Raw genomic sequence first — 13,066 nt, 5'->3', positions numbered from 1 at the left:
GTTGATAGTTCCACTCAAATATGTCAGGATGTACAATTGACCAAGGTAGATCAGGAATTTGGCTTAGCTGAAATGGCACTCTTTGCAAATGCTCTTTAGTACTATTACACACCGAACAGGAAGAAAGTACTCTATCAATGTCTTTCGCTAGAGAAGTCCAAAATATTAGTCCTCTCGCCCTTCTCTTAGATTCGGAACTCAGGTGACCATGATGTAAAAGCTGGATATATTCTCACTGTAAGGAAGCAGGAACAACAATTTTTGGACCTTTGAAAATAATGCCATCTTCCATCAACAACTCATCTGTGTAAGGAAAGTAAGATTGCCTTCTGGTGGTACACTACATTGCTTTGACGGCCATCCAACACGGATACAGTGATTGAGCTTCTGCAAAACTGGATCAGTCAATATATGATCTCTTAGCTCTTCAAGTCTTGTGGTAGAAAAATTATGCACTTCCATGACATCAAAGTCAAAATTCTCTGTGTCAAGCTGTTCTGCAGTATTTCTAGGCGATCTTGATAAGGTATCAGCCAGATAAAGAAGTTTGCCTTTCGTATAGACCATTTTGAAGTTGTACTTTTGCAATTTAAGCATCATTCTTTGTAATTTCGCTGGAGCTGAATGCATAGGCTTCTTGAAAACAGTAACCAAAGGTTGATGATCAGTTTTAATCTGGATTTCTCGACCATAGATATAATCATGAAACTTGGAACATGCAAACACTATTGCCAAAAGATCTTTCTCAATTTGAGCATATTGCATCTCAGTCTGGGTAGGTTTTCTAGATGCACAGGCTACTGACTTGCCTTCTTGAATAGTAACTGCACCTAAACCAAATTCTGAAGCATCGCAGGAAAGAGTTACTGCTTTTTTGACATCATAGTACAATATCTTAATGTTGGTGAGGTAGCAATTTTCTGCTTAAGAACTTCAAATGCTCTCCCATAACCAAGTAACGTGAGCTGTCTCAAAGGCACTGTCAACTCACTGAAGTCTGGTATAAACTTGCATAAGTAATTGACCATACCAAGAACATGCTGTAGAGCTTGCACATTATCTGGTGCTGGCATTTCAAGAATGGCTGCTTGCTTGGACAGATCTGGTCTCAAACCAATACTTGTAAACAAATGACCTACATATTTAACTTCTGGCAGCCTGAATTTGCACTTCAGAGGACTGAGCTTTAAGTTCACGTCACGTGCTCTGACTAGAACTCTCTCACAATTTCTGTCATGCTCTGCCTCACCACTGCCGCCGACCAATATATCATCTACTATTACGGCACAAGGATAACCTGAAAAAAATTGCTCCATTGCACACTGAAAGACTTCACTTGCAGAATTTATTCCAAATGGCATCCTAAGGAATCTATATCTCCCAAATGGGGTACTGAATGTAGTCAGTAATGAAGATATGCGATCAAGCATCACTTGCCAAAACTCTTTGCATCTAAGACAGAAAAAACAATGGCATTCAGTATCAGGGCTGCAACCTCTTCAACTGTACTCATGGGATGGTGTGGTCTCTTTAATGCATTGTTCAAATCTCTTGGGTCATTACATATTTTGATTTCATCTGGGCCTTTCTTATGAGCTGGTACCATGGAGGACACCCATTCAGTAGGTTCTATAACTAGACAAATTACACCTTGTTACACCATTTTGTCCAACTGAGCTTTGACTTTATGCTGCATAGCTACTGGATCTCTTCTTGCTGGTCTGACCACTGGACTGACTTCTGGGTCTAATTTCATGAAATACACAACTGGAAGTTTGCCCAGCTTGTCATCAGAAACACCAGCATATTCTGAAAAAATAGTGTTAGTGAAGCTTGAACTAGGACAGGTGCTTATCTGATGAACTTCTTTGGTAAAAGAAAGCAGATTCATTTTCAAACTGTCTCGGAGACCCAATAATGACTGCATAGGTCTTTGAACCACACAGAACAATAGGCTATAACAGTTCTGGGCCACATGACATGAAAGCACTACTGACCCTTCAGTTTGAATTTCTTCACCTCCATAAGCAAGAAGTTTTGCACAACTAGTCACATTTAGTTGTTCACCAGCACTGACGCTTGCAAAAGTATCTGCAGACATGACATTACACTTTTAACTAGTGTCTACTTTAAGCTCGGTGGCTTTACCATTGATCTGGGCAGTACAAAACACTTCATTTCTTGCCAATAAATCTACTGCATCAATCTTTTCACCAATTACTGACACACCATCTACACAGAAAGCAGATTGTTGCAGGTCTATTTGATTAACTTGCTTTTTGAAGTGACCCTTCTTTGTAACTGTGTGAGGCTTACTCAATTTACAAAATCTTTGAAAATGGTTATTTCTTACACTTGTGACATTGCTGGCCAAATGCTATGCACTTTTCTCTTCTGGATTCATGGTTGGCACCACAGTTGTGACAGTTAATAATAAAACTTGATTTGGGGTTTTCTGATTCACTCTTATGCTGTACTGAGCAACGTTTGTTTTGCACTAGGTACCCTTGGAATGGCACCAAGCATGCTCCTTTAACTGAACTGGGCTTGGAATGTGCTAGACGACTATAGATTTTACGTAGACGTCCTGCAGGGGCTGCTGCTGCCACATGCTTAGGCCTACTTTTGCCTGTCACATGTAGCATGCTGTCTACATTAGCTCAGGAGTCTACTGAAATCATGCTCTTATCACTAGCAAGCATATTTGTGTGTCTTTCTGTAACTTCCTGAATCTGACAAATCTCAATGGTTTTACTCAGTGTTAAATCACTTTCACAAAGCAAAATCTTTCTCACAGCAGCATTATTAAAACCACACACAAATCTGTCCTTTATTAACTCATTCTTTAAATCACCAAGCCTATATGTTTTAACTTTGTTTCCCAAGTCAGTAATATACGCTGCAAAAGTCTCCCCTTGCTTTTGATCTCTTGTGTAAAACAAATGCCTCTCTAGTGTAACATTAGTCTGGGGGTTACACATTTCTTTGAATTTGCGCTTCAAGCACTCGGGATCTTCCCTTGACTCAGCCTGCACAACAACACAATGAGTTTCTCCTTCATCTTCATACACTGCTGGTACAAAGACAAATGAATGCTCCCTTTCAATGGTTTCTGACTCTGCTAGGTTCAGCAAAATGAATGCATGTGCATCTTTATCAGAATAAGTTGCTTGTATAAATATATTGTATTTTTGCTCAAATATTCTCCAGTTCTCAGCAATATTCTGATCAAACACAAGTGGTTGTGGCTTGCGAAATCCATCTGCCATATCGACATATCTCAGTGAAAACTCTTGCAAATATGCACGGACACACACACTTGTACATACATGTATACATGTGCTTGAAATTTTTGCCAGTACGTGTTAACAATATAACGTGCCTCTGTATAACTGAATTTTACAAAACAAGTTTCCCTGGCACTGTAACACTTTGAAATTGCTTTACTGTAAAAAAAAAAAAAAAAACACTTGCCTTGAAATTACTTTGCTATACAAGCCGTTTATCTTGTAATGGCTTTAATGCTAAAGTCATTTATCATCATTATTTTACTGTATGAGCCTTTATCTTGTAGTTGCTTTAATGCTAAGGCCATTAATCATCATTTTACTTCCAAAGTCATTTATCATAATTTTTAAGAAACATTTCAAAGAACTGTACAATGCGAATAAACTGGGCAGTAGAAACTGAGGGCAAGAAACATTTCAAAGTAACTACACTTTGCGAATACACTATCTTGAAGTAACAGCATTTTACAAATGAACTGTCTCAAAGTAATTGCACTTAAGCTATCTCAAAATAATGGCACTCTGAATAAACTGTTTTGAAGTAATTGCACTTTGTGAATGTTTTGGGTAGAGGAAGCTCAGAGTGAGAAACACCTCAAAATAACTGCACTTTGTGAATAAACAGTACACAGCACACTGTAATTTACCCAATATGGCTACATTTTGCCAAACAACTATGTATTAGTGCAAGAGACCATCTGTAATGGTGGTACTCTGTAAACAGACACGCCCAGGCACAAGAAACTTTTGAAATGGCTGCACTTGACTGCACTTTAGGAAATAGTTGCACTTTGCACACAACAAACTCTTTGGGATAAATGCACAGCAATAAGTACGCCCTGTAAACACTTTTACACACTTTGAAATACTTGAACTACTCTAGTTATGCTATTTAAGTCTTCAATCAATGCAAAGTAGCAATTTGTGCAAAACACAGTAATTTGCCAAAATACATGCAGTCGCCTTTGCTTTACTTATACTCAATGTGCCCTTTTCTGCCCTTTCTATTACAGTTGTTTTGCTTGTGGAATCTCAATGTGCCCTTTATGTCCTTTTGTTATATTCATTTTGCTCATTTAATCTCTTTTCATGCCCATAATATTTTCTTGTGCTCGTCTTAATTCTAAACATGCTTGTTTCACTTTAAATACGCTTGTTTTACAATTCTGAAGTAATTCCGAACCCTTTATGTACTTTCCTGATGCTCGTTTTATCAATTAACTCAGTTTCAAACATTTTGTTTGATTAATGAGCTCTTTTGTGCTTCTCGTGTGCTTAATAAACGTTTCTGTGCTATTCGTTTGCTTAACAATGCATTTTGTGCCCTTGTAATGCTCTATTTTACCTTTCTAATAAATCATTTGTGTGTGTTCTCTTTACCTTTGACTTGTTTCTGGACCTTTTTTGCTCTAGGTTCTTTTAGCTTGCTTTCGACATTACCTCTGCACTTTGTGGCTTTAAAGAGTAGGCTTTGCCATCCTGATTCTGACACCATGTTGCTTGCCAGGTCAGGATAAAACTGGCCAGCATCGTGGGTTCTTGTTCAAGCAGCTTTACAAACACATCATAAATGAGGTTAAGTAACTTTAACTTATAAACAAAGTAGCTATTGTGCACACAGATGTTAACACTCTGGCTGCGCCTTCAAAATGCCACTGAAGCCAAAAGGTGCTTGGTATTTATATGCACACACAAATCTTGGAAATGCTTCTTAAAGGTACAGCACACCTGTTATTCTACACTCATCATCCTGTCCACACCAGCTTCTGTATGGCTCTTGAAAGACTGAATGGATGAGGCCATGGATGAAGGTCTTGAATGGTGTGGGGTAATTGTGCCAAAAAAAGTGATGGGAGCCAAGAGGTGATCGAAAACGACAATGTCTGAGGTGAGTGGATCTGCGGAGATTCTTCTGCTCTAGAGTTCGGACCCAAAGCTGTCAGATCTGACTTTTTAGCATACTTAAAAGGAGGTACTGATGATGGAGGCAAAGCAGTAGACATTGCCGGCTGCCAAGATCTTTTACGAGACTCCCTAACCTGAGAATCTCCTCTTTTGTTTGTTCTTTTGAGGATTTGAGCCCCAGAAGCTGTAGAAGCAGGTTTAGAGGGGAACAAGCTCCTAAGAATTAACTTATTCTTTCTATCAATCAAGGCACAGGTATTAAACCTCGTACAGATATCACAGTTGGCATCAAGGTGAGTAGGCCCTAAACAATATATGCACTTTGAATGTGCTTCTGATTTGAGAATTTTGTGGCCTCAGGCTATAAATTTTTTTAAAACCTGAAGGTTTATCAAACATAACAGGGAAAACAAATAGAGCAAGTTAGAAGAATTTTTTTTTCTTTAGGGCAAGAAAAGGGAGAAATTATCAACGATAGTTATTCAAAGAGAGTACTAACAAAGCACTTTAAGGGACAGTATTACCAACAATAGTGTTAGAGAATACTCAAAAGAATAAACTAATAAGAATAGAAAAAATAATTTAGAAATAACTTTCTAAAATTTATAAAAGGGAGGAAAGAGCAAAAAGATATATAGAAAATACTGAATTGTAATAAGCGAAATTTAACTCATGCAAAAATACTATAATAGCTCACTTGAGAGTTCTCAGAATGCTATGGTGACAAACGAGATCAGAAATGTGTTAGGTCACTAGGGCATTATGGGTACAGGAAGGAGCTTGAGAGTTTCAGTGTTTCATGAGCTGGAAGAAGCGGTTAAGTCAGATCCAAGGATTGAATCTGAACTGAACAGTTGAGGAATGAATGAAAATGACATCAAATGAAATGTTATTAAGAAACGCATGAAACAAATGCTACTGTCAAAAGAACAGAGATCAGAAATTTAAAAAAAAAATCAGTGCTTGAATTTATTTGTCCAAAACACTTACTTGAAAGCATTACTTCATCTTGTTCCTCTTTGTTTAAAGAACTGCATCTTTCTAATTGTTTACTTTTTACCATCAAAGGTTTTGTGGGGATGTAGGTTTCAGCATCTTCTTTCCTTTTAGCTGACAAACACCGCTCTGATTTCTTAGCTGTAAGACAGAATATAATCAATATTAACCAAGATCTCTCAAATATCGCAGTTGTAGTCTTCCTAAACATTTTAATTTGAAGCCAACTATTTTATCTGGAAGTTAGTTATGTTACTGTCAAGACAAGTATCATTTCTAAAAACAAAAACAGATTGCAGTGGATATACTCATAACCCTCTCAGCTACTATGATTTAGGCACAGCAGTACGATTTTTGGGATCAGATTTTACTTTGCCTTTCTTATATTTACTAAATTTCTTCTGATTTTTCCCATGAAGATAAATGTGCTCAAGGGTACATAGATAAATGACAAAAGCTTCCTTGCCACTGACTATATGGGTCTAGGGTAAAGTCATTAAATTAAAAAAATAAAGAATGTGCTCCTCTTTTGGGCTGTCTGCTATAATTTTTGAAAAACAGTTGTCATGTTTATTTAAAGTTCAAAGGTTGAGAGGTTTGAGCACAATATTTGTGATCCATATACCTGTAGAAAAGCAGAATATGGCAGCCAGCTTAATAAACCCAATTTACCCATTTTTGTCTAGTTAGTGAAACAGAAGCAGATTCAGTCGTTATGAACTCATGTATCAGCCGATCTTTCAAGAGGTTTTCAACAGTGTTTTAACTACAGGAAATACCTCTTTTGAAGTCCCCAGTTTAGCATATTTTAATTTTCTGTGAGTTCTTTTGGGGGGAGGTTGCTGGTGCATGCTGTGATGTTATGCATTAGGCTAGCCTGGACTCTGTCAGTCCCCTGCCACTCAATTTGAACCCCGCCCCAACCAAAGCTACTAAGTAAGCAAAACCTCCAACACTGAAAAATAAATAAATAAAACACAGCATTTAAAATTGTAATAAATTATACAGTTGCCAGATTTACATCAATATCTATTCTTGGCTGCAATATGAAAACATTTTCCAGACAAAGGGAATTGATAGTGAAGACCCTGGACTGGAACACCAACAGAACCACACTCTGAGACAAGGGATATCTTCCTCTCACTTTGAATACCCCACAGCATCCAGGTTAGGATATTCTAACCACTTGGACTGCATTTAACATAATTTCTGTAATTAACAGTACAGTGAAAATTGTTATCCCATGGTCCTACTCCACACTGCTGTATTCTTCACACCACAGGCACAGTTTATCTATGATCAAAGAAGTTCTGAGATACTTATTTTTATTAAATGTTTTGTATAGTCTGCAGTTCAATTTTTATTCCATGGGCACAAAAAGCCTATACAAAAGGTTCAGAGGTCTCAAACTTTACTTACATTTTTCTTCATTCAAGTGCATGTCCATGAGCTCTGTAAAAATCAGCACTGTGACTTGTTTCCACTGTAACCTATTTCTCTGGACGCATGTATTGTTCCAAAAACAGGAGTCACCTAGTGTAGCTCCAAGTGGGTATCTTCCCTGCATATAAATAGTCGTTCTTCATCAGGAAGAAGAAGAAAGGGGGGCCTGGTCACATTAATCATATATATATATATATGACTTTCTTACAAGCAGGCACTGTAATCCTGTTTGCCAAACAGGGGAAGATTAGTCTTTCATATTGTATTTCAGGAGACACGAGCACCATCAAAGAAGGCACAGCCTCTCATATGTGTATACTAGGCTAATGATGACTAGGGCCTTTATAAGCCTAGCCATGCAACACAAATGTGTCCCACAAGTTATATGTTTTACACCTTTATACGTATAAGGGTGACTGTTGGTTATGACATGATTTACTGACTGCCTCTGTCTGTCAGAGACTTGGGTGCCAGACCACGGGCGAACTTTCGATTTCCCAACCAATGGTCCAAGTTACACTTAAATAAGATTAGGGAAGGACTTTGTTTCACTTTGATGGGGAGCCTGTTACAGAGAAAGGAAATTCTCTGAGATGCACATATGTCTCTTCAACATGTCCTATTTATGTTGCAAGCAAAATTTAGGTCTTTAGATCTAGTAGTTCTGATGATGTTTGTTTTGAGGATGTGCTAAAGGTTCATCAAAGTTGGGTCCAGGGATGCCTTTTATGCCAGGTATAGATCACATCTCAGTAGTTTATAGGAGACCGAGTATAGAGACAGGGCTTTGAGGCAATCTGCATAGGACACTGTGTTTATACCCTGTATTCTTTTTGTAAGGAACCTTTGCAGATGTTCCAGTTGTTGCATGTGTCTGGTCAGGAACATACTGAAGGCGGCATTAGACTCAATGATGGGTCTGATGAGAGCTGGGTATAGTTGTACAATGACTTCCTTGGACCTAGATGCGATGCACTTACTTATAAGTTGAGCAACATAGAAGGGTTTTCTTACTACCTTGGATACATACTGGTCGAAGGCCAAGTTACTGTCTACATATGTTCCCAGGTTGCTGACAAATGAGTCAACTCTTAGAGGAGTTTTTATTGATGACGTAGTTTCCTGGGGTGGCCACCTTCCCAAAAGGTACTATAATGCATTTCTTTACTCTGAAATTTAAGCCAACATTGGCACCAGTCATTTGTCTGGGTTAAACCCTCTTGTAAGATGTTGGTGGCTTGGGGGGATACTATGACCACTCTTAGTTTGCGATCATCTGCAAACTTGGTCAAGTCAGAGGCTTTTGACATTGGTTATCTACTTCTCAGAAGTCAAGGCTAAACAGGAGCAGGCCCAGCACACAGCCTTGAGAGAATCCAATGGTGAGTGGGATCTTTGAGGAGGTAGTCTCACCAATTTAGGCCCAGCACAGACCCTTAAGGGAATCCACTGGTGACTGGCATCTTTGAGGAGGTGGTCTCACCAATTCTATCTTTCTGGGTCATATTTGTGAGCCAGCTGGCTAACCAGTGTACTATATAGGAGTTTATGCCTAATTCTGTAAGTTTGTTAATGATACTAGAGTAGGGTATAGTATCAAATACCTTAGCCAGCTCAAGGTAGGCAGCATGCACTGTTTTACCCTCATCCATTGCCTTAGTGACCTTCTCAAAGAAGTCCACCAGGTTCAGTAGGCATGACCTTCCTTTGACAAAGCCAAACTGGTATGGATCCAGTATCTGAAGGTCTCCTCTGTCTTTGTTGAATATTTCCATGATAATTTTTCCATGGCTTTGCATACAAGACTTGTCAGACTAATGAGTCTTTAGTTTCCAGGACCTGTTGATGGTCCACCCTTATGAAGAGGGATGACTGTTGCAGCTCTCCATTCTTGTGGTGTGAAGCCTCTTTTAAGACTATACTTAAATAGAAATTCCAGTGGCTCTGACAGGTCATGCTTTAGACTATTCAGGAGGCATCCTGGGATATTATCAGGGTCAACCAAGGCTGTGTTTTTGGCCTTAGCAAAAACAGCCAGGACATAATGTGCATTTACAGCTAGAGGGGTCATGTTTGAAGGTATTTTTCGGGAGATGGCTAGGAGTGAGTTGGGTGCTAAATTTGGAAATGAATTTGTCAGCCGTCATATTCACTACATCGCCAGGCTCAGTGAACGTGGCACCATTAATCTCTAGTTCAGCACACTGCTGTGTGCTGCCTTTGAGGTTTCTGACATAACTAAAGAAGGCCTTATGGTTGTCTTTTGCCTATAAGGCTATCTTGATGCAAAATTGGATTTATTGGACTTAGTCACCTAAGCTGCTTGTTTATTTTGATGAGAGAGTTTTTATCTTTATAGGAGTTACACGCCCTGATCTTAGCCATCATTTTTTCCTTTTGTTGTATACCTGTTTAATCTGGGATGCCAGCAGGGTGGTTTATTTTTGGAGTTAGTTTTGGGTTTACTTCTGGTATGTACAGCAGCCTCTATGAAGCCATTGATATGGTTGTACAGAGTTTCTGTGAACAATTATGCACAGGCTGCTGTGTTTTCTGGATTTGGATAGGCACTGAATTTTGACAAACTATTGTTTAATAAAAGATAATTTGCCTTGAAATAGTTCCTAACTGTTACTGGGTTTACTGGGTTACTGAGTTCATTTTGATTTCGTAGGAGACAGCTTTATGGTCAGACCTTACCAGGGAGGATGTGACATGGGGGAGGGGGGGTGCAGCATTCTTCCATATTTGTAGTATGAGGTCCAGTATGTTAGAACCTCCAGTCTGCGCACACATTAACTGGTTAACAGTGTTTGTATTTATGAAGTCCAGGAATATTGGTGTCTGCAGATTTAGGGCTGTGTAGGATTAATAACCTACATAAAAGATAATTAAAGTTCCCCATAAGTAAGGTGTTAGACTGGATGGTGAGTGTCTCCAATAGGTTTAAGTATGCTCTATGAGTTTCATATGATATTCAGGGTGACATATAGCTTTCTAAGATATGGTACAGGATTTATCTATGGTGACCTGCAAGAAAAGAAACAGCAACGCATCATCCTGTTTAACCACAATAGAGGTATGCTTGTTATTGATGTATATCAAGATGCATCCACCTTTAGTCCCTGTCTGTGCAACTACTGGTCTAAAAGTGTAGTAGGTACTGAAACCTTGCACTGCTGGGGTACTCTCTGCAGCTTTAAACCATACCTCGCTAACTGCAAAGATGTTAATATTCTCTAGGGTTAGGAAGGCTTGGAAGGATTTTAACTTTTTGTTTAGGCTCCTGGTATTCAGCAGTAACACCTTGAGGTTTAGATGAGTTGATTTTGCTATATCAGTAGGATTGTCAGTTTGGCATTGCCTAAAAAAAGCTCTATGGGAAAGGATAAAGGTTTAGTATTCAAAAGCCAATAGGGGAGAGGTGCAGAACATCCCCGGAAAGCAACATGGTTTGTTAATCATGTCTTCCCATGCTGACAGATATTGAATCCCCTTAGAATGGCACCAGCATCTCAGCCAATTGTTAAATCAATCATCTTATGTTTGTATTGTGGCATCATTCTTGGAGAGGGTAATATGCTGCTCAACGCTATGCTCATACCAGCCTGAGACATATACTCAGAGACATCTATAATGTCTCTCCTCATACAGCCTAGGGAGGTATGTCTCAGGTCATTTATAACTGCATGGACTATTATGGAACCATACTGGTACCTGTGGTGCAGTGACTTGAGCATGTATGTAATTTGGCAGATCCTAGCTCAAGAAAGGCAACTAACCATTAACTTCTCTTTGTTCAGCCTGGTTAGAGTAGGCTTGCTTGCCCTATGGGCTTTGTATTTGGAGATCCACTGATAGAGACTGTATGTATGTCAGATGTTGCTTTTGTTGAGTGCTTTTTGCTTGCTGAGGATAGCTTTAATGGGCATTCTAGGAGGATTTTTTTGTTTAGAAAGATTGCATTTAAGTGCCTCAGCATATGCTGATCTATGTGTGTGTTGTATGCTATGTGTGATGAGTGTTGTGTGCATGGTCTAGATAACCTGATGGGTGCTTTTATGCAAGAGTTTAGCCTTTAGTGATACAGTGTATGTATACCTCTCGCATACAGTATCCATTACTTTAAAGATTAAGTGGTTGTCAGTAAACATGAAACAACTGGTACATTGTCTCAAAATACCCATATCCTCCAGGTTTGCTGCAGAGAAATTAGGAAATTGCATATCCATGTTGTTAGGTCCCTTGATTGGTGAGCTACAAGGGTACGGCATACAGGAGTTAACAGAAGGCTATTAAGGGTGCTTTTTTTTGGGGGGGGGTGGAGGCAGACTAGGATACAAAATACACAATTTAACAGTATTGCCACTCATTGTGCAACTAGCAGCTCTAAGCTTGTCAGTGTGCAAGGTACTTGCTCTATATTTACTGTTTTGCAGGGCACCTCTTTATGGGCAGTTCTAAAGGGAAAATGTGCTTCTAAATGTTTTTGTTTGTACAGGACACTGGCATAGACACCAGCTATACGCAAATGTGCCGAATTTATACAAGCATTGGAAATACAGAAAATAGACTACTGAGCCCTCTGGCCAATAAAATGATTACACTTAGAGCTCTTCTGTTTGCTTCTCAACTCAGACAGACCAGACAAATACTTACTGCCACTAGATGAATAATCCCAGTCCTTCTAATGTAAAAGCACAGTAAAATAGTGTCCAAGTGAAATGCTACCACAACAAATGTAAACTTAAAGGAAAACTCCGGGCTAGAACTAAAAAAAAAATGTTTTTTTTTCGGTCTATCTTTGTTTCCAGACCTACTTTAACACCTAAAATTGACTCTAAGTGATTTATTTGTAATTTTAGCCTGTTTACCACAACATGGCTACTGATGGGGCTTGCTATATCAACGTGATCTACTTCTCCTTCAAACCTTTCTCTTTCCCATAAAGCATTTCAAGTCTCCTTTCTGTGACTCATGCCAGACATAAGGAAGTAAAGTACAGTTTTGTACCTACCATAAATGTAGATGTTCGAGTGTTCACCCTGCTGCAGTCATCACACTTGGGTTATCCCACCGTCAGGCGGTCACGCAATCAGCTTGAATTCCAAAGTCTTGGTCCAGTGTCGGTTGTTGTCGATTCTTCCCTGACGTCAGTGCGCCAGGGGTATCTAAGAGGCAACCGACGCCATTTTCTTCAGTTTTTCTTGCCCCAGATGTCAGGTGCCCCCAACAGGTAGGCAAAATATATATATATATATATATATATATATATATATATATATATATATATATATATATATATAGCTAGATAAAAAATAAAACAATACCATTAGGCACAAGCAAATACACCACAGACGTTGTATAGGATAGAGTGGTATAGATAAGTTCAGCTAGTACAGAGGGGATGGAGGGAGGGTAACCTGGACTGCAGC

At 39.0% G+C, this 13,066-nt stretch overlaps 1 protein-coding gene across 4 annotated transcripts in view; it reads right to left on the bottom strand.

The window, feature by feature from the left end:
• The window catches only part of LOC122816558 (katanin interacting protein), a 3,576,055-nt gene that overhangs the window by 1,846,692 nt on the left and 1,716,297 nt on the right, over nt 1-13,066 (bottom strand). For all 4 annotated transcript variants that reach the window (XM_044089422.1, XM_044089419.1, XM_044089421.1 and 1 more), the window contains exon 9: nt 6,183-6,329. In XM_044089422.1, the coding sequence (XP_043945357.1) occupies nt 6,183-6,329 (147 nt within the window). The remainder of the gene's footprint in view (nt 1-6,182; nt 6,330-13,066) is intronic.

Source organism: Protopterus annectens, chromosome 12.part0 (assembly GCF_019279795.1).
Source record: "Protopterus annectens isolate FY-2018-M chromosome 12.part0, PAN1.0, whole genome shotgun sequence".
NCBI lineage: Eukaryota > Metazoa > Chordata > Ceratodontiformes > Protopteridae > Protopterus > Protopterus annectens.
The sequence above is the reverse complement of the archived record's forward strand: the minus strand, read 5'-3'. Positions and strand labels throughout refer to the sequence as shown.